Source organism: Tachysurus vachellii, chromosome 15, assembly GCF_030014155.1.
Source record: "Tachysurus vachellii isolate PV-2020 chromosome 15, HZAU_Pvac_v1, whole genome shotgun sequence".
NCBI classification, from domain to species: Eukaryota; Metazoa; Chordata; class Actinopteri; order Siluriformes; family Bagridae; genus Tachysurus; species Tachysurus vachellii.
The window spans coordinates 9,722,474-9,747,502 of record NC_083474.1 but is presented as its reverse complement, the minus strand read 5'-3'; the positions used below and the strand labels follow the sequence as shown (position 1 = coordinate 9,747,502).

The 25,029-nt window shown below is 39.8% G+C and overlaps 2 protein-coding genes across 5 annotated transcripts in view; one reads left to right on the top strand and one right to left on the bottom strand.

Moving 5' to 3' along the window:
• The window catches only part of myo18ab (myosin XVIIIA b), an 84,051-nt gene extending 72,257 nt beyond the window's left edge, over positions 1-11,794 (bottom strand). For 3 of the 4 annotated variants that reach the window (XM_060888385.1, XM_060888388.1, XM_060888387.1), the window contains exons 1-2: positions 11,343-11,361; positions 7,254-8,370 (exon numbers count right to left, since the gene is read on the bottom strand). In XM_060888385.1, the coding sequence (XP_060744368.1) occupies positions 7,254-8,249 (996 nt within the window). In that variant the 5' untranslated portion in view covers positions 8,250-8,370; positions 11,343-11,361. Of the gene's footprint in view, positions 1-7,253; positions 8,371-11,342; positions 11,362-11,724 lie in introns of those variants that run through there. The other variant, XM_060888386.1, reaches the window with a different exon arrangement.
• Positions 11,795-13,881: 2,087 nt separating this feature from the next.
• On the top strand, positions 13,882-23,671 carry appbp2 (amyloid beta precursor protein (cytoplasmic tail) binding protein 2). Its single transcript, XM_060887966.1, has 13 exons — positions 13,882-14,256; positions 15,948-16,036; positions 16,384-16,535; positions 16,610-16,733; positions 16,982-17,150; positions 17,252-17,341; positions 17,511-17,578; positions 18,266-18,371; positions 18,482-18,606; positions 19,131-19,216; positions 19,377-19,567; positions 19,762-19,927; positions 21,531-23,671. Exons 1-13 carry the CDS (start codon positions 14,119-14,121, stop codon positions 21,791-21,793), a joined length of 1,767 nt encoding a protein of 588 aa, XP_060743949.1. The 5' UTR covers positions 13,882-14,118; the 3' UTR covers positions 21,794-23,671.
• The last annotated feature ends 1,358 nt before the right edge of the window (positions 23,672-25,029 follow it).

Here is a 25,029-nt window from a genome sequence, read left to right as displayed (position 1 = left end):
ATTCACAAGCTCGAGTAGGAAAAATTAAAGAAACATCAGAGGCATCAGAGTTTGAGGTTTGGAAAGCACTGACTATTTTAATCAGCTTTTAATCCAGACCATCTAACTCGCATTTGATTTGAAAAGAAAGTAAAAAAAAGACCTTATTCATCCTGTATTTCATGTGAATACTGTGTGCAGATTTGATTTTTGTCACATCACGTTGCTCTCTAGTGTTTTTCATGATCAGCTAACAAAGCCAATGAAGATCCACTCCAGACCGTTATAGGTTTAAGTAGAATACATGATGATACACAGCTCATCAGGCTTTACCAGGAAAATGCCCTGCCTGTGTGTTTAATGTCGAACAGCAGCATGTTCTGTACCAAGTCTAGTCGACAATCAAATGCAGATCAATCTTATCCCAGAAGCTGTGGGTATATGAGGGGGCGGAGGAAGCCAGAGGGAAATTCTCTGAGAGCAGCAAACAGAAGGGCCCTTCTCTGCTCCGGAGAGCGGTGGTCAGCCGCTGCCATGGCCTTTATTGCTGCATAGTGGAAGGCTATGCAAACCTATGCAAAATGTTAATGTCTTCAAAGAGCATGTCCATGTAAGGTTTTGTTTTTTTCCTCTTGAGAACAACATGCAGACTGTCAAGATTCCAAATACCAAAAGGCAAAGATGCTGGAGACATAATGGAGGAAAAGGACACGGTTCCCGGATGGGCAGGGTCTAGTGCAGCAGGAGAGCCGAGCTATTTTCTCATGGCAGTGCTGAAAGTGCCTTCCTGACGGGAAGCATCTCAGCACTAACAGACTTCTAGTCATCTCTATTCTCGTCAGCCTTCTCGTACACTTCCTCTGGAGCCTTCCTGACTAATTGAGATGCTCGATGATTGAGAAAACAGGTGTCACACGTCAAGCTTGCTAGCAAGAAAGAATTCACGGAAATATTGACATTTTTTTAGTCCACAAAAGTGGTTTTTGTACAGAAAGCCATATGCACGGTATAAATCTTCATTATGTCTGTTTGGAAAGGGGCAGTAAAGATGATTTAACATACTTCTATCTAAGATAAATAATCAAGATATGACACATAGTAAGGATATGCAGTCTTTGCATATTTCAATGATCAATGCACGCCTCACATTGCACATAATCTGAAGAGTGAAACAGTTAATCAATAGCTAATTAACCTTATGTCTCTCTAGTACAGTGTGTCTGTTAAAAAAGAAAAAAAGAAACAGACACAAGAATATAAAATACTGTTCTTTTCTAAACTTTGCTCACAGTTGAGTCTTAACCCCCACCTCTGCACTGCTTTCTCTAAAGACCCGGTCAGGAAGTGTCATGTTTGTTCCAAAGCAAATTCCGCAAATGCCAGAATAGAAGTTAAGGGAGGAAATGTTTCCCCATCAGTCACAGAGCTGGCCCACACATTAACATTAATCATAAACACACAAACACGGTCTAATCAACATTGCTCAACACTGCTCAGGGACACGTGTCCAGAACAAGGCCTGGAAAGTTTACATAGACAAAGTAAATCAAGGGTTCTTCAGTTTGTCATTTAAAAAAAATCTCTGTAGACCCACAAAACAAAATATTTCTCTATAACAGAGGATTCCAATTACTAGCCAAAGAAAACATTTCTAAATGTGTGTCTACAAAGGCTGCATCAGAATCAAACATGAATGCCAGTGTAAATCATCTGAGCCCATGTGCTAAGTGCAGCATGAGCAATTGCCTTTATCTGATTGCCATGCAGGACTTCCTGAGAATGCTCAATTACTTCCTACATATCACATTCTAGGCTGGCACACCCATCAAAGCTTTATTCCCCTGCCCAAAAAAATAAAAAGACACACTAGTCAAAAGAGCCCTGGACATTGTGCATGAGGCCAGTGTAGCATTAAAATAGTAAATCACAGATATGTACGTAAAGAGGAAATGTGAATCAGTGTCCAGCATGTTTACTTTTGTGCTGGAAAGGTCGACGCTACGATTGCGGTCACTACATTAATACTGTAGATTAGCAACCATTAATACTGTAGATCTACAATTCTTTATTTTTGTGTTTATTACTATGATGATCCCACTAGACCCAATCAAACTTTCTGCTAGAGAGAGGGTGGGATTGGTCAGGTTTTTCGGTACGAGCGGGCGCGATTGGTCAAACATTCTGTGGGAGTGGGTGGGACTGATCACACTTTCAGCACAAGATTGGTTAAAATTTCTGCTGGAGAAGGAAGAACTGGTCAAGCTTTCTGCAGGCAGAAGGTAATATGGCTGTTTATGCACCACAGTGGAAATGATGATTTTTACGATCATCAAGTTGCAGCAGCAAGGCATTTTTAGGTGCAAATGAAAAACACTGCTGTCACTTATAGTTTTGCAAGTGTACAGTTATTGGAGTGTGGTTTTAGTACCGGGAAAAGGGAAAGGGAAAAATTGTTGCTGAGCTTAGAAAAGGGAATGTTTAAGTTTACAAATCAGTTGAGACGATTTTGATCAAATGAGAGCCAATCAAATTAGGAGAACTTCCTGAATGGAGCTCAGAAATAATACCGCCTGGGCCAAATGCAACAACAGCTGGAACTGTATGCAAGAAAAAGATTTAGGATTAGTGATGTCTATGTGTTTGTGTGCATTTATATAGAAAAATGAAAATTTAAACCAAATGACAGATAGTAATATCAGTTAAACTACAGACCTGAGCAGAACATGGCCTTTGATTCTGACACAGTTAATGTGTATCATCAGCCAGAAGTGGCACAGAAGAACCAGCTTGAGTCTGTTAAGCACTGTGTTAAACACTCAGTGTGTTAAATCCGATCAATTCTCATAGCTTTCATAAGTCTCAGACTTGTTAGAATTCTAGCATAAGCAAGCAAGCAAGTTATTTTATCATACTCTAAATAAGATAACTCTAAATACTAATAACTCTAAATAACTCATAATAACTCTAAATACTCTAAAATCTGCTTTTATTCGTATAATATTGTGGAAAATGTTCACACTGTGGCTGTTCCTGCACAATCAGATGAGCTCAAATTACATTATAACTGTCTCAACAAAGGCCAACATAAAATGACAAATAAACTCAACTTTCAGGGACTTGAAAAGGAAAAACACTCAGTGTGCAGTGGAAAGGTGTGTCTTTAATTTTATCCTATGTGCTAAGAAGCAAATAATTCCAGTACCACATAGAAATATGTCAAGGCACCTGATCTTATCTAATACCTCACACGCATGTATCCAATAAAATCAGTACCGACATCCTGCTTGTTTTCATAACACCAACATATCCGAATGGCAAAATGTCTTCAGCCTGTTTACTGTTCTGACATGACCATGTCAGTAGAAGTAAACAGCTCTCCAAAATGTACAAAGGGTTACAGTGTGCATGTCAGAGACACGTTCTTTGAGTTGCTGGTATTATATCAACATCTGGGTCATGGTTTCAATGTTTCGCAACTATCCGAATAGACAGCCTTGGGAGCTAAATATGAGCAAGCGTCCATGTTAGTAAAGACTGCGTGTACAAGCATGTCTGCATCTGGCATACAGCTGTGGGCAACTTCTTATTGTCAGCATCACAGGGGGTAAGACAGAGTACAAGCCAGAGAAGCACGACAACATGTTGTTTAACATACTACAAGTATATACATATTTACTCTCAGACACTGAATGTAGTCATTCTCCAAACTAGCAAACTCCAAACTTTATCATGCACGTCAGACTTCACTGACTAATTAACTCACTAGTAAATGCTTATCCAGTAGAGAAATAAATAAAAGCATCAAAAGCATCTCTAGATTTGTTTTATAAGTTGGATTTTGAGCGCCATAGCCTCTGTAGCAAACAGGGGAAAAAACATGGACGAGCAAATATACTTGGTGTCAGTGAAATGATCGTGTTCAGCCTGTGACATGAGACTTTTTTTTTACCTGTTTGTTTCAGGAAGTCTCTAATGCAGGCTTCCTGAAGTTTGTCACAGGACATCCTGGTGACATTTGTGGACTTGTGGAAGAACGAAGCGATAAAGTAGATGGTCCTACAGCCTGTTCTTTACTACCTCCTCCTCAGAGGCATTCCTCAGCTATTCTATGGAGGAGGGAGATTCCTGAACACAGCTTCCTGCCAAAAGCAATCACTCTCCCACAATTTGCTCTGAACAGCCCAAACTAATGCATCCATACCCCTAAATCTCACCACCAAACACATTTGAAGTCTTCTATTTTCCAATGAAGAATTCCTCCAACACTCACTTCCTGATGGCTGCTGAGGAATGTGAGCAATGCTTTTCCTGAGTCCTGAAGAAACAGACCTGAGCCATAAAAACAGTTTTGTCCATATTCTTTTCAAAACTTCCTTCAGACATTATTATTATAAGAAAAAGAATAGTTTAAGTACACCAAATGATACCTCTGATATAAGATAGAATGTAAAGTCAGTCAGAGGTGGGGAATCCAGCCTGGTCTGAGAAACAGAATAATAAGAGAAGGTTTGATTTGTTTTATACACTCTACCGTCATGACACTGATAAACCTGCCAACAAGTAACATTTAAAGTTTTAATGAAGCCTGCCAGCCACTCTGATTTGGCTAGCATCTAAATGGGGAGATGGATGATCGCTTTACAGCTCCTCCTTTTCTTAATTTATAACCTTGCTATTTGTCTTCCTGGATAAAAGGAGCGCTGAAAATCTCCTGCTGCTTAAAGAGGGCCTCAGATCACACCCGTGCTGTTTGTGTCACACGGGCAAACAGGGCCACCCCACAGGCTCGTTGCTGCCCTGTATCACCAGTCCCACACACACACACACACACACACACACACACACACACACACACACACACACACAAGAAGATAGGCTCGGCTATATAGTTCTTGTTTGTCATCCTGATATATTTTTACTCATAAGGACATTTCGAGTATATTCCAGGAAACCCACTCATGGGTGAGGACTAACTGTGGCCTTAAACGTACAGTTATTCCTTCCCAAACTCTAGAGAACAACACAGGGTTGTGTAGAATACTGCACATGTACGTGTTTTATTGTCACATATTGTCTTTTTGTTACAGCACACAAGAGACCTGAAGCAACAGGCAAACTTTAAGGGCAGACTGAAGGTCAGAGAGTGAGAACCCAAAAGCATATTTTTTTTAAATGCACGACCTATATCACAGAGTAAGCAACAATTATGTGCTGTTTATTTTTATTCTAAAGATCCTAATAAAAGAGAAAGAAAAAATTAATGAAGGAAAAAGGGGCTAATTATATTGACAATGGAGAAATGTGTATATAGTATTAAGCAAGATTTTTTTTAAACCTGATAGGCAAGATGTAAAGAGTTTCACATGGCAAAAAAATCTCAACTCCCCTATCACTCCAACGCAAACTAATGAGCAATGAAAAATAAGTAGAAAAGAAGGTTAGCTTAAAACTGTTGAATCAAGTAGCTCTTTGTTTGTTGGTAAAACCCAAAATAGAACAATGGAGCAGCTCTGCTATAAAAGGGGGTAGCTGGTGCTTGCTTATTCAATCTGCTAGAAAATCACATTCTCTAGTTTCTGTCTCAAGCCTTCAGTGATTCCATTTCTACAAACACAGGGTTGTGTGAACGTAATGTTCACATGTCAGAGTTTTCCATGACTGCAACTGCTTTGACTGGAATTTCAGTTATTCCCAGACCCGGCCTGGAAAGGACTCGCTGTTTCAGAATAAAGCGTCCAGGGTGGATTCTTCACAAACCTCAGCCCTCGTTACACAGCAAGCCTGTGAGTGCTGCATCACTCAGCGGCAAATACATCACCCACTTGCAAAAACATTCATGGATGCAGACATACGATACAATCGCAGACGTAAAGCAGCTCAGAGCAGATTGCGTCTTTCAGGCTGTGAATTTTATTATGTTCCCTGCTGATTCCCTACAGTATTATTAGCCTCAGGATCATATTAATCACACCCACAGTTGAGAGGCAGCTTTCCTCACATTAGGACATACACTTTATTAACTGTCAAGCATACATTAGGATGAAGGGGTGTGACTTTGCTCTGTCTGTGCTTTCAGCTGTCTGGGGACACGCTCTGTTTGCATAAGTGCAGCTGCCCTGTGTGTGTGTTTTATATTTCACAGAGAGAAAAAGAGAGAGTGAGATATCTGTTCATATCTTGAATATCTGTTCATATCTATGAATTTATACTAAAACAAAGGCTAAAACAATTGGCTCTTTCCTGCAGCTATATAGACAGAATCCATGCTCACTTACAGGAGAACCCCAGTCAACCTCTGGGTTAAATGACAATATAATATTGGTGTCAATTAGAGTTCAGTACACATTTTACCAAAACAGTCACCAGTATTTTTTACACTCATCTGCAACTTTAATAGAACACACTCTCATTCACGCAATTATACATCTGCCAATAATTCTTCAGCAGCGCAGTGCATAAAATCATGCACATACGAGTCAAGTGCTTCCTTTAATGTCCACAACCGAATGGAGAGAAAGTTGATCTCAGTCACTTTGGGCATGGCATGGTTGTCAGTGCCAGAATAAAGCAACCAGCTACTGACCGTTGTTGATGAGAGAGTTCAAAGGAAAATGATTAGACGGTTCGATCTACCAGAAACTCTTTATAATCAGAATAAGCAGAAAAGCATCTCAGAAAACACAACAGCTGGAGCCTGGAAAAAAGGTCAAGGAGTCATGTTCATTTCAGTGATAATTGCATGAACAGATACAGGCACTATTTATGTGCTAGGGTGTATTCCTGGGATAGAAGAGATGCGGTGATGTCACAACAAACGTCTTAAATATTATCTTTTCTATCTTCTATGCCTACTTTCTAAATGTACCCAAAATCACACTTAACCTTTTACCAGACTCATTTTCTTTGCAAAATGAAAAACATGTCAGTGTTGAGATCTGTGCTAGATGCCTCCAGATGGGGAGTTACACCAGAGGAAACAACCTCCCTAAACACACCACTTAATTAAACTGAGAGTCTGTGGAAAGACCAGGTGATAAATGCAATGACATAAGGTTCAAAGTTGATGTTCTCTACTCAGTGAGTACAATTGTAGAACATCAGTCTTCTGGTAAGATCATTTGCCCTAAAAAGAAACTAATGTAAATACATTCATTTACAGAAAGATACCTAATTAAAAAAGTGGGGGAATTCTTTCTGTACTAGTTAATCATAGCACTGACATCAGGCGAGAGAGTGTATGAGACAGACAGAGAGAGAGAGAACAAAGGGCTTACGTCTAAGGCATCGCGGCGCAACACGTCTGTGCTCCTGAGCCAACAGCGACTCAATTCGCTCAGCTCCAAAATCGGCTGCACCTTCAGTCGTACAGAATCACCCGACTGCCTGATCATCTCCACGATCTCATCCCTGGTCTTGCTCTCCACGTTACGGCCATTAATCTCCACCAGCCGGTCTCCCGGCACCAGCCCCAGTGCTAAGTCTTTAGTCCCAGCCCCAGGTTCAGCAAAATGCACCACTCGCCGGTACACACTCCCATCAGCCGCCCGGTCCAGCATAGTGGTGCGACGAAGGGAAAAGCCAAAGTCACCTGTGTTACGCCGCTGAAGGTCCAGCTCACGAATCTCAGGCGTCGGTGGAGGGACTACAGCCGGAAGACGCAAATTGGCGGCAAAGGTTTTCTCCACCATGTCTGGGATGCAAACTTTCCTCCCTTCTGCTGTCTGCTGCTGGAGGCTCTGCTTGCGCTCAAGGACCAGCAGCTTGTTCTCCACCTGGGGTGATGGTGCGGCAGAGTTCTGGCCAGATGGAGTGGAACATTCAGAAGCACTTTCCTCTTTGCTCCGTTGTGAGAAGGAGAAGCGCTTCATAATTTGGCTCATCTGTGAACTGTGTGAAGCCAGAGGGCCGAATCTGGCCGCTCGCTCCCGCACAGAACTGCCGTAGTCGCCCTTCAGATCGTCACTCGAGCTCGCAGCGCTGAGCTGCTCTGAGTCAAGCACCACACTGCTGCGGTTACTGAGTCCATCCGACTCGATGTCATTGAGACTGAGCTCCATGCTGCTGGCCACCTTGATCGGGATGGGGTTGGAGATTTCTAGCTTGTTGCGCGAGTCTCTCTTTGAGCTGCGGTTGAGGTTGAAGAAGCCCCTTCTCATACTCATCTCGTCCAGGCTGCGCAGCTCCGCGGCAGACATCCGCTCGCGCTTGTCTTTCTTGTCCTTCTTCCGCCCCGCATCCCTCTCTTTGTCCTTTTTGATCAAGTTGAACATGACTGAACTCTTGCGACGACAAGTCCCACACCTGTGGCCCTTATACCTTCACACGTGAGGCTTTTTTCCATACAGAAGCAGGGTGGCTATTGCAAGTCCAAAATACTTTAATTCATGTAACCTGAAGAAACAGAAAACAACATAGTAAGATACGATTCGGAGTAGTCTAAATAAAAGTAGTTACAGTCGTCTTCAAAATATTTTATGTCTGAAATATTGATTAGCTGCACTACAATGAGCGGTCATACAGTGAGAAGGTTCAGTGAAATTATTAAAAGGCATGTTTCTGCTTCTAATAACACCACAGCCACCAATAGTCTTGAACAATGGGCAGATGTTCTAATGGAAAAATATGGCAACAACAAAACTACATACATGACATTTTTTCGTCACTGTCCTTAGCTCCCAAGCTCACTGTGCGTCAGTGATCATACACCATGAGTAGATCAAATATCAGATCAAATATCAGCTTTGGTTCTACAATAAAATCATACAGTGGGATTTAGCTTATGATAACACACACTCTCTCTCACACACACACACACAGCTCCTGTTCTCCTAGTGGCCACATTTGTTTTCAGAACGGCACACAAACATTAAAACCATTTGAACTTTTAATGACCCTACACACAGAGACGTGTTTGAAAGTGAAGCTGTAAATGTTCCACAAATTACATGAAAATATTTGACTATAAACCCACAAAGGGTGCAAATGTCTCATTAATGACCTCCAAATATGATAGAAATCCATCACAGCGGCTGAGAACTGCAGTCTGTGAGCTTAATGTAATAAACATGCTACATCTATAATAACAAGATTAACAGGCTAATAATAACATTGGGAGTTCACGTCTAATGGCTTAAGGGGGACTTATGAAATCCACAGGGCTCTAAAAAACAGCTTTTACATTCTCAGTTTCCCAGCAGCAGGAGACCCCAATATCTAAACAAGCCCCATTAACAAGAGGGGAAAATTCCTCCTTCACAGACAGGAAGTCATTCCTGTCCAAATGCAAACGGAAAATGAGGCCATTTTTTAATATAAAGTGCTGTTCCTGTGCTACTAACTTTTACAAAATCCCCTAATTTACAGCATCTAAAGATTCTAATCCTATTAAACCAGGAACAACACTATAAATGTTTCTGTTTCTGCTTGTGTGCTTGTATCGGAGCTATTAAACACTGAGCAGTAGAGAAATTCACACCAGCAACACAAAGAAGCATGTGTCCGACGTGTCCATGCTTTACATTATTACTATAATCAGGTGTGTTAATTATGTTTACTGCATTATACCTGCTAATACACACAAGCTTATATTTTGAAGCCATAGAGCTGTAATTCAGTAGATGACAGGGTTGCCAGATTTTTCCAACTTCCTGCGATTTGATGTATATTCATTTTATTTGTTTACTAATTGCATAAATAAGATTAATAATACAAAGAAGAAGAAATGTGAATTTTGTGCGTACTATGGTAAAATATTTAAATTGTGGTACATAATCATAAAAAACACATATCTCTATCTATCTATATACAGATATAGATAGATAGATAGATAGATAGATAGATAGATGTTTCTGTCTATAAGTTATTGTTTGTTGTGCTTAAATCACAGGAGGCTGTTACTTGTGCCGTTGTGTTCTCAAACCTAAGGGAAAACAGGTCAGGTTTTGCTGTGAGTTCCTAAAAAATTTAATTAAAAAAAAAAAAGTACTTTCCAATCTAACATTCCAATTTCAATATCATAATAAGAAATCCAGTGGAGACAGTAGTTTAAGAATTCAACACAGCAATGTAAGGCTATCTAAGAATCTACAGGATGACAGACGTTATGAGGTTGTGTTCCCCATGAAGCTTTTGAATTTTATTTTTTGGTCAGACCGCTGGGCAGATTAAAGGACTAAAGCTCTGCTGCAGCAGCACTCTCTTTAATCCCACTGGCACCACCATCAGCAGCTGGTCAAACATCATCACGGGTAATTGCAGAAACAAGATGCGAGTCTTATTCAGCTTCTTAGTTCAGTAGTCAGGGAATTGATTAGTTTCAGGGCTTTTTCGATTGCAAAATCCTTCTAGAGTACCGGCAAGTTTAGTCCCAAAAAAACTCACAATACACAAAAAGGTACACCGATGCTCACCATGTTCCCTTACTGGAAAGTTGTCATTTTCTGAAACCTCTCAATTAAAAAAAAAAATTGCAGACAAACTCTCAGCCAACTTTGTAGACAAATAAGTAGCTTGTTATCGTTGGTATAGCTCTCAAATTACTTAGAATAGACTTTTACCTTTATTTGACATTCTATAAACAGTTTGCTTGATGATTTTGTTAATGCACCTGCAAGCCCATGATCATGCTTGATAGAAAATTATTTTCATGCCAGTTGTGACATTTTACAATTCGAGTACATTGTCAGCATCGGCCCAACGTGTAAGCCAACTCGTATACACAATATACTGATTTGTGTCCTGGGGAGACAGAGCTGATAAGAGATGCACCCAGTTCAGCCAAAAGGTTACAGATTAACTATTAATTGTAAATAAGTCATCGAGAGTGTATTTTCCTTAAATGAGTAACGTGATCCCGCTTTGTAAATGTCTAAATATAGGGGATAATCACGAAATTAGGTTTGTTTTTAATCTGGAAACTCTTTCAGGATCATGGGGATGCATTGTTACATACAGATCTGGCAACCTGTTCATCAGAAGCTGTGTTTCTAGACAGGTTTTTTTTTCCCAACCTAACCTTACTGTAATTGTTCGCATCTAATTTTGCCAAAGCAAACAAAATGATATTCCTGTAAAAAAAAAAAAAAAAAAAAAGGAACCATACCGAACTCCTTAAAAAATACATATACATATATTAGTAAAATACATGATTAGCATAGAGTTTAGCATCCTCACTGTGTCCACAGGCCTGGTGAACAACAGCACTATACACACACCTATACACTATACTATTCTCCACCACGTCAGATCTTTACTCCTCACACAGGTTTAACACAACACTGTTAGCTCTGAATGACCGCTCACAGACCTGGACTGCGTTTCGGTAGCGAATTAACCCGATATAAATGAGTAGGTGTTGAACAAACCGTATGAATGGTCCCTCGAACAGACGAGAATGAAGTTGACAATTAAGGAGAAGTCCGTGTTATTTAGTACAAACGCAGCGAGCAGAATTTCCCTACACTGTGTTATGTGACGTCTGTACAGAACTGAACTGATATGCGGTGTTTATGAGGAGAAAAACCCTGTTTTATTTGGTCCCCGTTTGGATTTAGCTAGCAGGCTAACAGCGGCTCGAGCGTTTAACTGCCACTTTCCTTTCTTCGCCACAACGGAATCCAGCTGTTGTGTCCAAAAAAAATACACACATCACTACACTTGGATTCGTCACACACACACACAGAGAGCGTTTTACAACGAACTAAAACCAAACTACATATAACACGAATGAAGCTGCGCAGGACTCACCGTTATCCGAGGAACGTGAGGAGAGCAGGAGTGTGTGTGTGTGTGTGTGAGAGAGAGAGAGTGTGTGTGTATCCGCAGAAGGGCGCAGCACTGCATTGGAAAACTGTTGGTGGAAATGTGTGATGTTAGTGCTCCTACTATAACAGGTCGAGATGGCGACATCTGCTGGACAAAAAAAAATATAACAAGAGAAAAAAGCTAAAGTTCTACGAGTGTTTCACCTCGAATATTGTTCAATAACTATATATATGTTTCTCGAGGAAACACACGAAATTAGCCTGAATAATAAATATAGCAAAAGAAAAAAAAAACTTTAGGCATTCTAGCTGTCAATTTCTCAAGATAATCTTAGGAGATTTCACCCCATGCATCCCAGAACATCTCCCACAAGATGGATTGGCTTGATGGAGTCTTCCTCCATGGTACATACGGTCAAGCTGCTCCCACAACAGCTCAATAGGGATCGAATCTGGAGGATCTGGAGGAATTCCGGCAGACTGTTAGTCTTCAAATATTGCTGACACGTTTTGGAGGGCTGTGTTTTTACGGTCATTATCCTGTTGTAGGATGAAACTGGCCACAATCAAGTGTTGCAAAATCTTATGGTAGCTTCACTTCCTCAAAGTTCCTTCTACTCCTGTACAAATCTACTATTTTACCACCTCCAAAGACCTGCATGCTGCCTCGACCATGCTTGACTGAAGGTATTAAGCACTTTTTATTTGTCCTGCATCTCACAAACATTCTTCTGTTTGATCCAAAGACCTTAGACTTGGACTCTATCCACAACACGTTCTTCCTGTCTTCCAGCGTCCGATGTCTGTGCTCTTAGGCCCATCTCAGTCTTTTGTTTTTATTGGCCAGTCCAAGAAATGCAATTCTGCCATGAAGTCTAGCATCCTGAAGTCTCCTTTTCACTGTTGATGCTGACGCTGATGTTCGGCGGGTACTCTTTAGTGCAGCTGCCAGTTGAGGACCTGTGAGGTGTCTTTGTCTTAAACTACACACTCTCAGATGTTTGTCTTCTTGCAGTTGTGCATCAGGGCCTCAGACTCATTTTTCTTTCCTTGTTAGAGCCAGTTTGTGCTGCTCTCCAAAGGTGTTCTGCTGATGTACAGATACTAAACTAACCTATAAAATGCCACGCTACCTTGTTTGCTCCATTAGTACAATGGTTCTCAGCTGTGCAACACGATTGCAAAAGTGTTTTCTCATAATCAATTGGCCATATAAAATTATTTTCTTGAATTAGCAGCCATACCAGGAGATTGATGCAGACTACTGGCAATTGTTAATAACAGGCCTCTATGCAAAAATGTAGATCACCATAATGCAGATCATTGCACTAGCTCTATTACACTGACTGACTGTCATGTCACTACAGTCTCATTTACACTAATGACCCAGACTGCTTTAATAACTTTTGGATGCACTTGTATATTACATATTTCAAACCAAATAAATAAATAAACATTTGTACTTTTACAATGACAAATAAAACATTCTATTCTATTTTACTTACATTTTTTTATTTTTATTTAATAATAAAAATATTTATTTAAATAAATATCAATTGCATAAAGTAAAAAAATATGCAACATACGTGCAAATTTAATTTATTATTATGTGTTTATTTTACGTACAACTATTGTAATTAGCTGTTGTTTGTTGCATTTATGATCAAGTAAAGAAGCTCTGATTGTCATTTTAAGCATATATTAATACAGAAATCACCTAGAGCAATGCTGTCAATCACACTTTAACTATTTTACTATGATTACTATTTATTCAGCACCTAGTCTGTATTTATTTAGGAAAAATTCTGAAGCATGCACCATTTTTCTTGTCCTATTTGTATGATATATATCCTGTGTTTGTGCTGCTGTTACAGCTGTATTATATGCATCCAGTGGGGGGAAGTTTGTAAGCTCTGATAGGGAACATGGGAGAAAAAGCCAGTCCTAAGTGTTTGTATATCACTTAGAAATCTTAACCACGATATTTCACACAGTTAATACCTGCTCTATCGGGATTAGAGAAGACTAGTGATTGTTATTCGGTTTCATTAGACCATTCCCAGCTGACTGACTGACTGACTGTTATTGTGCGTCCTCACGTCGACGGCTTCTTTATCGTTACGTCATTACGTCGGGAACGTCATCGGAAAGAATGAGAGGGGCTGGAGGACCTGATTTAAAACTATGAGATTATGACCTGGTGTTTTTTTTATAAAAGACAGACGACAGCGATCCGTCTCGATCGCTCTTGGGTTTCTCTGCGGACCGAGGTGTATGAAGAGCGGCGCAGAACACGGCGTTTTACCTTGAGAAGGTAGCGAATGAAGGGAAAGTAGAAAAGGGGGCTGTTGCTGGATATTTGGAGAAGGAAAACAATATGGCCGCTGTGGAGCTGGAGTGGATCCCTGAGACCCTGTACAACACCGCTATATCAGCCGTAGTGGATAATTACAGTCGGTCGCGACGGGACATACGTTTACTTCCCGAAAATATCCAATTTGATGTCTACTACAAGGTAAACAAACAAACCAACAAACAAACAAACGTCATTGACGATCAGCACATAGAAGGACTTTTAACTAGCTAGCTGTTTAGCCGTTGGACGCTCGTGCGCTCGTTGACATGGCTGTAAAGATTAGCTAGCGTTAGACTAACGAGTCTGGAAGTTTTTAAGCAGTTTCACGGGTCTCCGTTTAAAACAGGTAGCGTGTCGGATTAGGTAGCGAGTGAACAGTTTGGAATGAAAAGGTGTCAGGGTTTGTTAAAAGAGCTTTTTAGCGTTGTAGGGTTTCACCTCGGAAGTGTAGAAGATATCAGGAACGTTAGCTAGCGAGGCTAATGAGTTAACTTCAGTGCTCCAAACGCTGATGGATTCATTATTATTATCCGGATTTGGTTTAAAAAAAAAAAAAAAAACAACTAATAACTGACTCATGTTGGCTGTTTGTTGTCGTGGACACACGAGCCTGAATGTCTGTGAGTGTTCGTGTGTCTCACAGTCGACTTTTACTAAGTCAGCTCAGCTTCGGTGTTCATATCGGTGTGAACAGTAAACAGCGCCACAGTAAACAGCGCCCACTCTCAAAAACGGCTACATTAGAACTAGTATTGTGTTCATTCATCGGCAGATGGTCGGTTTTATTAGCGAATTGTTATAGATTTAAAGGTAATGACTTCTCATGGTGTGTGTGGGGAAGTTATAGTGTATGCTGGATAGATATATACATGCATATATACACACGTCATAAAATATATACTTAAATACTTATATACTTATAGGCGTGTTTATATATATGTATGTATATACATATGTTTTTGTTTGTTCAAAACAGAAGGCTGTAACTAACGAGTAATAATAAAATTCACACATTATATCACTCATTTATGCACTGTTATGCACATATTGATCACATATGTACATTGCTTTTGGCAAGGACTGTGTGTGTGTGTGTGTGTGTGTCTGTGAGAGAGAGAGTGGAGAGAGAGAGAGAGAGGTAAATATCACGAAGTGTGTTATTAGAGACTCTTCTGCCTCAAGTTCTCCTCAGTGTCTGTTTTGGAAATGCCTTTAATTAAAGCCACCAAAATATATTAAGATCATGATTCAGCTCAAAACGGTATTTTTATATAATAGTATAATTTTAGGAACTTTTATATAATCTGTTGTTAATAATTAATTGTTTTTTTTTTCATTCCTACTAATTTTCCCTATTAATTTTTTTTTTTTGAAAGTATGAACATATGAATTTTATGTTTTTGACATTCAAGAAACATATCTGAAGGTAATTGTTCATAATTTGGTGCTTCAGCAAAGCCACATAATAAGATCATTAAATATTGCTGTATGATATGTTGCTATACATACACAACTTTCAGTTTTCTTATTTAGTCTTTCTAACCCTTTTTTTTTTTTTTTTTTTTTTTTTTTTTTAATATATAAAGAAAGGGACATTTATCAAATTGAATATTTATATCCCACTCCTGTGCAGTTTCAATGAAGACCATGTCACAGTTCTTGGTAGAGTTTTGTCCAAGAACCAGTGTTGCGCAAACTGCATGTTTTGAATGTATCTGTTACTGAATGTCCTTTTTTGTTTCTTTGCATCCATTTTTCAGCTCTGTTACTTTCCCAAGGGAAGGGTCACTTGTCTGCATTGTGCCATGTGGACAATAAATGTTAGTCAATCATTTCTCTGTATTTTCCAGCTTTACCAGCAAGGCCGGCTTTGCCAGCTGGGAGGGGAGTTCTGTGAGCTTGAGGTCTTTGCTAAAGTCCTCAGAGCGTCTGACAAAAGGTATTGGACAGTAGGACAGAGATCGCTTTTGTTTGTCAGTATAGGGTGGGAATGAAATCTGGGTTTTATTTCTGTTATTTCATGACACTGACATTGTATGATATTTAAATGTTTCATTGTTACTCATACAAACTTAACATTTTGAATGATACATTTTATTTAGTAGAAATATATTTCTTATATATACTAGTTTTACCCCCAAAATTCAGAATTGATATTTCATCATATTTAGCAAATGAGTTAAAGTTAAGCTTCTTGCAAATTCATGGGGTGTTCTTTCTCTTATTGTTTTTTGTGGTGGTGTTGTTTGCATTGCCTCTGAGATTTCTTTACCTATGTCTTCCCAGGCACCTCCTACATCACTGTTTCCAGGCACTAATGGACCATGGCGTGAAAGTGGCATCAATCCTGGCCAACTCTTTCAGCCGTAGATGCTCGTATATTGCCGAGTCAGACGCTCACGTTAAAGAGAAAGCCATCCAATTCGGCTTTGTTTTAGGTCAGCAGATGCGTTGTGGTTTTTTTTTAATACCACTTTTGAAAGTGGTAGTAATGTCTGTGTTTTCCTGCCAGGTGGCTTTCTGTCAGATGCTGGTTGGTATGGGGATGCAGAAAAGGTCTTCCTCTCATGTCTCCAGTTGTGTATGTTACATGATGAGATTCTGCACTGGTATCGTGCACTGGAGTGCTGTGTGAGGTGAGCGGTTTTGGGGTTTTTTTCTGTATGGTAATAAGCTAGCTGTAATCTAGCTGTCATTTTGACCCTGGACTATTTTTAGCTCAAGGTGTCTATCACTTCCTGCTTACCTGGAGGTTTAAATTAAACTTGAGTGATTTCATATTTAATGACTTAAATAACTCCGTGATCACTTCATAACTCACTATGCCACGTCACAACTATTTTTTTCCTTTTTTTAATATTGTTCTTCCTGTTTGAATTGTTAGATTGCTTCACGTGCGCAATGGCAACTGCAAATATCACCTGGGAGAAGAGACGTTCAAACTGGCCCAGTCGTACATGGATAAGCTAGCCAAACACAGTCACCATGCCAACAAGGCTGCCCTTTATGGAGAACTGTGTGCTCTGCTTTTTGCCAAAAGCCACTATGACGAGGTAAGCAGCTGGCAACCCCAGGTTTGATCTTTTAGACATTTATTTAAAAAAATACCCTGCATCTTATTATACATTAAATATGCATTTCCTTGGTGTTTCAGGCTTACCGCTGGTGTATAGAGGCTATAAAGGAGATCACTGTTGGGCTGCCTGTGAAAGTGGTGGTTGATGTCCTGAGACAAGCCTCTAAGGTCATTTCTTTAGTGTCATGTTTGGTTCTCCACAATCAACTGATATTTAATTATTTAATTTCTAAATGAAAACATTATAGACTGGATTAGCAATGTCCTCAAGCAGACTTGAGATGAATTGAATTGAAACTGTGCACTTACTCATTTTGTTGTGTGTGTTCTCCTGCAGGCATGTGTTGTTAAAAGGGAGTTCAGGAAAGCTGAGCAGCTGATAAAACATGCAGTATTTCTAGCACGGTAAGCGATCTCTGAATAATGTGTCGACACCCTCTATGTTCCATGGAATTTTATTATTTTACATATATTTATTAGGCACGTATAGCATCACATTACTAGCATTACTTTAGAATTTTCTATACTAATAACTACAAAAAAAAACCCTAACCCTAGTTTCCATCTAATAGATTAGCGAGTGCTACACACACAATTTCTTGGTCATTCATACACACACAAACAAACATAAGGGAAGAAACAATACAGTGTGTTCTCTGACACAGGGCTCTGGGTACAATACATCCATGTATCAAAGTGTGATCACGATCACACAACGCTTTTTCAGAGCATGTTAGATTTTTGTGTGTGTGTGTGTTGCTTAAGTGTAGCAGTAGTGTGTCAGTGTTTTTATTCCCACTTATATGTGTAGGATAAAGTTAGCAGCAACGCAAACTGTATCATGACTTAAAATACTGTGCAGTGAATCACTGCATATTTATTCCTGGTATATAATATAGTGGTCTTTTTATTTACTTTTTCTGTACTGCACTGTCAGTACAGAAAAAGAAATAAAACAGAAATGTATAGTGTCAGTATTTTATGTCTGTACTTTTGAGGGCCAACAACAACCAACCAGTACCAAATTCCTTGTGTGTGTAAAAACATACTTGGCCAATAAACCTGATTCTGATGTATGAATGCATTTTTCAGGGAACATTTTGGACAGAAGCACCCAAAGTACTCTGATACGCTGCTAGATTATGGATTTTATCTTCTAAATGTGGATAACATTTGCCAGTCTGTCGCCATATATCAGGTGGGTTTAGTGTCATTTTCTGGAGAATTGTCATACATTTAGATAAAGCTTTTTTTTTATTATTTACCAACTTGATTTTTTTTCTTTATTTGTTTGTCTGTGTGTGATAGACTGCTCTGGATATTCGTCAGTCTGTGTTTGGAGGGAAAAATATCCATGTGGCCACGGCACACGAGGACTTGGCATACTCCTCTTATGTGCACCAGTACAGCTCTGGAAAATTTGACAATGCACTGTGAGTAAGCCATTCTATTCCTGGACCAGCTAATTGGTTATTTGGTTAGCAAAGGGTACTGACAAATCTGATTTCATTGGAAATCATCAGGGGTATTGTTAGGTTTCTCACATTTTCTCTTCCTAGGAAAAAGTTTACATATTTGGTAGGTCAGAGGCAAAAGAATAAAAATGTCCCAGCACAAAAAGAAGGCATGCAAACAAATTTCGAATTTTACTTTGATACACACCAATTTATTTCCAAGTACAGCTGTTTGCACACTAAATGAAATGAAATCACATATTTTAGTCATAAACACTAATTCAATTGGGAATGTTCGATGACTCTTAGGGTGTTTTGGTTGTCAGGCACGTGGAGACGGACCTCTGCTTGCTGTTCTGCCCTTTAACACGGTTATATTGTTCTGTCAGAAAGAGGAAGCCTTTGTTTTTTTATACACAGAAACGTTTATTCAGTATGATAAAGTGCCCAGTTGATGAGTAATGTTTCTCAGTGGTCTTACTCAAGACTTGTGCTATGTTTAGATTTCATGCAGAACGGGCCATAGACATCATAACTCACATTCTCCCTGAGGATCATCTACTACTGGCCTCTTCCAAGAGGGTGAAAGGTGAGCTCCATACTCAAAGTTCTTATTCTTTTAAAGTAGGATGAGAAAAGAAAAGCTAAAATAAACCTTGTCCTTTTGGAGTTGATTTGTACTTATTTCACCCCGTTAGCTTCTTCGGTTGTATTCATATTTCCTGTATGTATTAATTATCTATCCCTAGCACTGATTCTGGAGGAAATTGCCATAGACTGCCATAATAAAGAAACAGAAGAGCGCCTTCTGCAGGAGGCCCATGACCTGCACCTCTCCTCCCTCCAGCTGGCCAAAAAAGCCTTTGGAGAGTTTAACGTCCAGACGGCGAAACATTACGGCAACCTGGGACGTCTGTATCAGTCTATGCGCAAGTTTAAGGTTACTTTTTTTTTCTTTTTCACTGTATCTGGCTAAGGAAATAAATTGAGTTTAATTGCCACATCATGTGTTTGACATGATCACCTTTGGGTTAGAAAGCACATCATTGACATCTCCCAGCTGCTTTTGTTTTTAGTGGTATGGGGTCATATAATTGGACTCCTTTTTTATTTTTTTTACTCGTTTTATTGCAGGAAGCTGAGGAGATGCACATCAAGGCCATCCAAATCAAAGAGCAGTTACTGGGACAGGAGGACTACGAAGTGGCGCTGTCTGTGGGACACTTGGCTTCCCTTTACAACTACGACATGAACCAGTACGACGACGCTGAACGGCTCTACCTTCGTTCCATCGCCATCGGTGAGCCCAGCATTAAAGTCATGCCATTATTATCTGTCCCAAGTGGCACAATAGAAAAGCATTTAAGCAGAAACGCTATCATCTGGAGATAGTAAGTCTGGCTACACACTAGACGATTTTCAAAACCCCGGGAGACTCACAGTCGAGATCAGGGAGGCTCCAACTTGATCAGGAGCAGTAATTTGATTGTATTGACACCACACGCTTGAGGAGTATTTAGCCAAATAATCTGTAATGATAAGCCTTGAATCGGGCCACACCCTTACGATCACTGGAGGGGGCAAATCAGGCATAAAATCGTCTAATGTGTTTTAACAGCCATAAAGAGGCTGTGCTCTCTGGGTGGGAAGGATCATGTGGCCTCTTTCTTTAATCTTAGCAATACTAGCCAATTGTGGGTGTGTGAACTCAAGTATGCAAAATCTTACAGCGTGCTTTTTTCCTGTGAAGCTTTACAAGCAGCAGTTTGCAAAGATTTGGTTAGTTGGCTTTGTGTGTCACTAAGGAATCCCAGCCGCTCCTGACACGTGGTATGAGCGAGCTGGGTAGTGGGTGGCAACTGGCAGGTGTCCAAATTAAAGTGAAAATGGAGAGATACTTTGAAAAAGAGCAGTGAACCATTTTACATCTACTAAGCTATTCCCTGCTCATGGGCTCTGCCATTTAAATCATTTTAATCTGGAGTACATACAGAAGCAAGAAGTTACAGCAACATGCACCTGCTTGTTCAATATTGACCCAGAGTTGACCATAATGATAGAATCAGAAATAGTAGAAGCACATACAAGGATTTTGTTTTAGTGTCAGACGCTTGAAGAACACACAAGAGACAACACCCAGACAATAAAAACGAGATGAGAATAAAAAATGCACATGTAATTACAAATAGACCAAAAAAATAGTGTATTATTTTTTTTTTTATTTATTTTTTTTATTCTCATCGTGTTTTTATTGGATACATTGGTTAAGTTTGTGACAGTGGGATCCATCCATATGACTGCATGACACTACCCTGTCGTATCATCAGCAGGCCATATAATCATGGTTAATGCTATGACCTGCATTACATAATTCGTGTAAAGCTAATGTCTGTTACAGTGAATGTTTGGAGATACAGTATTGAGACAGGGTTTCCTGCAGCACTTTGCAGTTCGGGCGGCCCGCCTAAGCTGGGAAACCCTACCTCCTTAACTAGGTCGCCAAAAAAAAAAAAAATCCGCTGCACAAAAGGCCGTCAAGTGCATCTCAGAGGATAGCGCGGACGCGCTTCACACCGTGAGCGGGCACGCGCGCCACACGGCTGAAATGAGAGACAGACGTGGTCCGTCACTGTCTGGAGGATAACTAGCCAGTTGTTAAAATGCGTGTCTGCAAAATTTTGTTTTTTTGCACTTTCTTATTTATTATGTGTTATTTTATATTTTATATTTAGTGTTAAATAAATAATTGTTAAATGTAGTACAGAGTCTGTGGTCTATCTCACAAAGAAGCGCCGACTAACTACCCCCACTCACCCACCCGCCGAACCCTGTTTTTTTCCTTCTTTTCCTAATGACCTTCAGTTTTGTTGTAATTACTGTATGTGCCCTGTATATTTCTATAGGTAAGAAGCTGTTTGGAGAGGGCTACAGTGGACTGGAATATGATTACAGAGGTTTGATCAAGCTTTATAACTCTGTGGGGAATTACGAGAAAGTGTTTGAGTACCACAACATCCTGTCCAACTGGAACCGTTTGAGGGACAGGCAGTTCGCAGTGGCCGACGCCCTAGAGGACGTCAACACCAGCCCGCAGGCCACGGACGAAGTAGTGCAGTCCTTTCTGCTATCAAACAGCCATGCTGTGGGACGTTCCTGTATGGGTTAAACTACAGGACCTCGTGGTTTTCATTCCACACACCTATACTCACCTGCATTCTCACTCATCTGGATTTATTCACACCTAATCACACACAGCAGCTAGGGGGACTGGACCGTAAAGCTGCAAGATCACCCAAGTAAACAGGTCACACCGTCCTGTTATTCACCTGAGCACTGGTGAAAAGACATGGCATCTCTACCAATGCAAACTCATCCAGTGGCAAAGCAGCCTTCTGATGACACCAAGTTCATATTCCTGAAACGGATTTTAAGACTTCAGAGGACCTGATTATTTATCTGACTTCCTAAAAAAGGAGAGCGGAAAATTGGAAGAAACAAAGACAGAAGCTTATTAGTTTTACAATTCAAAATATAAAATGTCTGCTTTTTGGTTTTGTTTATTTGGGTGAGGGTGGGTAGGGTTGGGCTAGCTGAAGTATTGCTCTACACATGTATATCGTGCACATTGTCAGAGTGCACAACGAGGCAGGCTGGACAGACGGAGGCGTCACTTTCTCGAGACAAGTGAAGGACACGTGTGCATCACATATGCTTGTGTTTAAGTTCTTTATGAAGTTTGCCACTTTTCACAATGCAGGGCCCTGCATTAATGCTCACCCATTTATTCCATTTTGGCAAGTTTGAGGAAACCTGTGTTACAAATTGAATTGTTTCTGGTTTCTTTTCCCTTCATGCCATGATGATAGGAATGGACATTATGGACCAGTGAATTCCTTATTGCTGTTCATGCAGCATTTTTTTTTGTATCCTTGCATATTAGTACTGATATAGTTTCATTTAAAAATGCCAATAATTTATATATATATGAAGTGTGCTATACTCTTCTATGTGTCTGATTGCAAGTGGATGAGCCAATATGACTGATTAAACTGATGGTGAGAACATGGCTGCCAATATGAGTGAGTAGAGGGGGAGAGGACACAAACAGCCGAGCAACATATAAACACAAGTGACGCACACGTGTGTCATGTGACCCGCTCTAATCGATCATTATTATTATCCTTTCCATTCAGACTTGCACTGATTAAGGCCTGTTGCCCTGTAACCAGCTTTGTGAAGTGGCTCCACTACATAGGGACCGCTTGTGTTTAAAGTGTAGGGTTGTTGTGAAATGATGAGCATTGTCATGGAGGCAGACTGAGTCAAGATGTACCATGCACATGATGGCTGCAATCTCATCCCACACTCCTGATTTAATTAAGGCAATTTGATTCCTTATTGCTTATTATTAATGACCTCTCTCCACTTGTTGTGAAACTAAAGATGTCTGGTGAAGCTTTAAACAAGGTTTACAGAGAAGCATTTGTTACTTGATCATTTGTTAACTGAGGCAGTATTCGCAAACACAACTTTCCAAATCACACATTCATACATATGATTGTGTTATATTCTTTAGGACTATTGTTATAAATGATGTGGGGATTTCTTTTATCTTAGGTGACAATATCAGATTGTGAAGTCTAATGTATGTGTGTGAGTGTGAAAATATATAACAATAGTAAATGCAGACTGTTGCCTTGGTATATGTGGAGTGCTTTAGAAGGTACTGATGCTGTCCTGTTGCAGTGAAGACCCTGCACTAAATCCAAGCCTTAGCCTTAAAGGATGCTCGGCTGGTGGTGCTCTGGCTTTCTCAGCCCATATGCTTGCTTCAGGCCCTGCCGTGAAATTAGTACACTATCTGTCTTCTAGCTCTCACATTCCACATGTGAGTGTACTGAAGTTACCCGTTATACTGTTGAAAATCTGATTTCAACACACTGCAGATGACGCATAAAGGGAATATGAATTGTGTTAATGCCTTGTTTACACAGATAAAATTGTATTATTGAAATATTACAATAAAAAGAACCTGTGATCCTGATCATTATGTATTCCCATTTGGGTAATGATTTGCAATAACATGGCACAGATATATTGTCATAAGGAAGCCATGAAGAAGACTCATGAACAAATTTATTTGTGGTTGTTCTAGATGTTAATTTGTTTTGCAGGTACATTCTTGTAATGAATTGATGCATGTGTCCATGCACATAGAAAATAAGGAGGGGGGGGGACGACGACAAAAAAAGTAAATCTGGCTCATACACGGTATGAAATTTATTTGAAATGATTTGCATTCCTTAGTCAGTCCTGTATGCTGTGGTATAACAGTTTAGATTTAGAAATCTTTGAAAGATCTCAAGGTATTCATTCTGGTCTCAATTTAGCAGGTCAGTAGTTCCTAAAACAACTGCTGGCCTTCCTTAATTAGTAGAAATCTATGTTATCTCTTATTACCGTTACAATTATATAAAACCATGCAAATTGTTTATAATCCCAGAGATTGCATCACATGGAAGCAGAATTTGCACTGAATGAATCACTCCTGTTGGAACGAATTGAAACGAGTGCTGAATCCTGTCAAGTTATCTCTATACTGTTAGTACTAGATGGCTGACTATGTCATCTGTATAAAATCTCTTGTATTTGAGTCCAAACATTGCTGAGACTGGGGGAAGTTTTCCCAGAGTGCATTGGGGAATAGATCTCTCACTGTACTGCATGTTTCTGAAAGAAAGCCATTTCAGACACCACACAAAAATTTGTTAGACTCTCGCCTGGTTGAAATTCTCTTTTTCTAGGGTCCTAACTACCACAGCAGGAAAACCTGTGTCCTGTCTTCAGGGCATGGTTTGTTTGAATACTAAAGAATGCTTCAGCCATTCAGAAGGCATGAGATCATAACCGTGTAGTCTGGGCCGGAGGGATGTTCTCTTCCTCACTCACTCTCAAGCTGGTCATTCATTAGCATCTGTAAGCCCGTGTATGTGGAAGAGGGCAGATGGTGCGTTTCTCTGAGTGTTCTGTTTCCCTGTGACACAGCAGTTGAAAAAGCTGCTATGGGCTGGCTTCATGTCTCAGAAATGCATGACAGCCTTCATCCTTCATCCTCCTCCTAGATAAATTATTCTGGCAGTTCCCAGCATTGTACCTTAAAATACACTGAAATTAATCTTTAATTTATAGTAATGTCATATTTAACAGCAAGAATATCAAAGCAGATTTTGTTTCCCTTTTTTTTTTTACTGTAAAATGTTTGACTGTCGATTTTTCAGCAAAAATCTGCCCTCAATTTATGGCACTGCCATTCTTGTTATTTCTGTATATTTCTGCTCCTTTACCACAAAATATAAGCTACAGCCTGAACTGTAAGTGTCAGTACTACAATATTTTAAAAAA

Excerpts from the sequence above, each read along its gene's own strand:
- appbp2 (XM_060887966.1), top strand. The coding sequence starts at position 14,119 with ATGGCCGCTGTGGAGCTGGAGTGGATCCCTGAGACCCTGTACAACACC. Across the intron at positions 16,536-16,609 it reads CCAATTCGGCTTTGTTTTAG|GTGGCTTTCTGTCAGATGCT; the intron begins GTCAGCAGATGC and ends TTTTCCTGCCAG. Across the intron at positions 17,151-17,251 it reads CCAAAAGCCACTATGACGAG|GCTTACCGCTGGTGTATAGA; the intron begins GTAAGCAGCTGG and ends TTGGTGTTTCAG.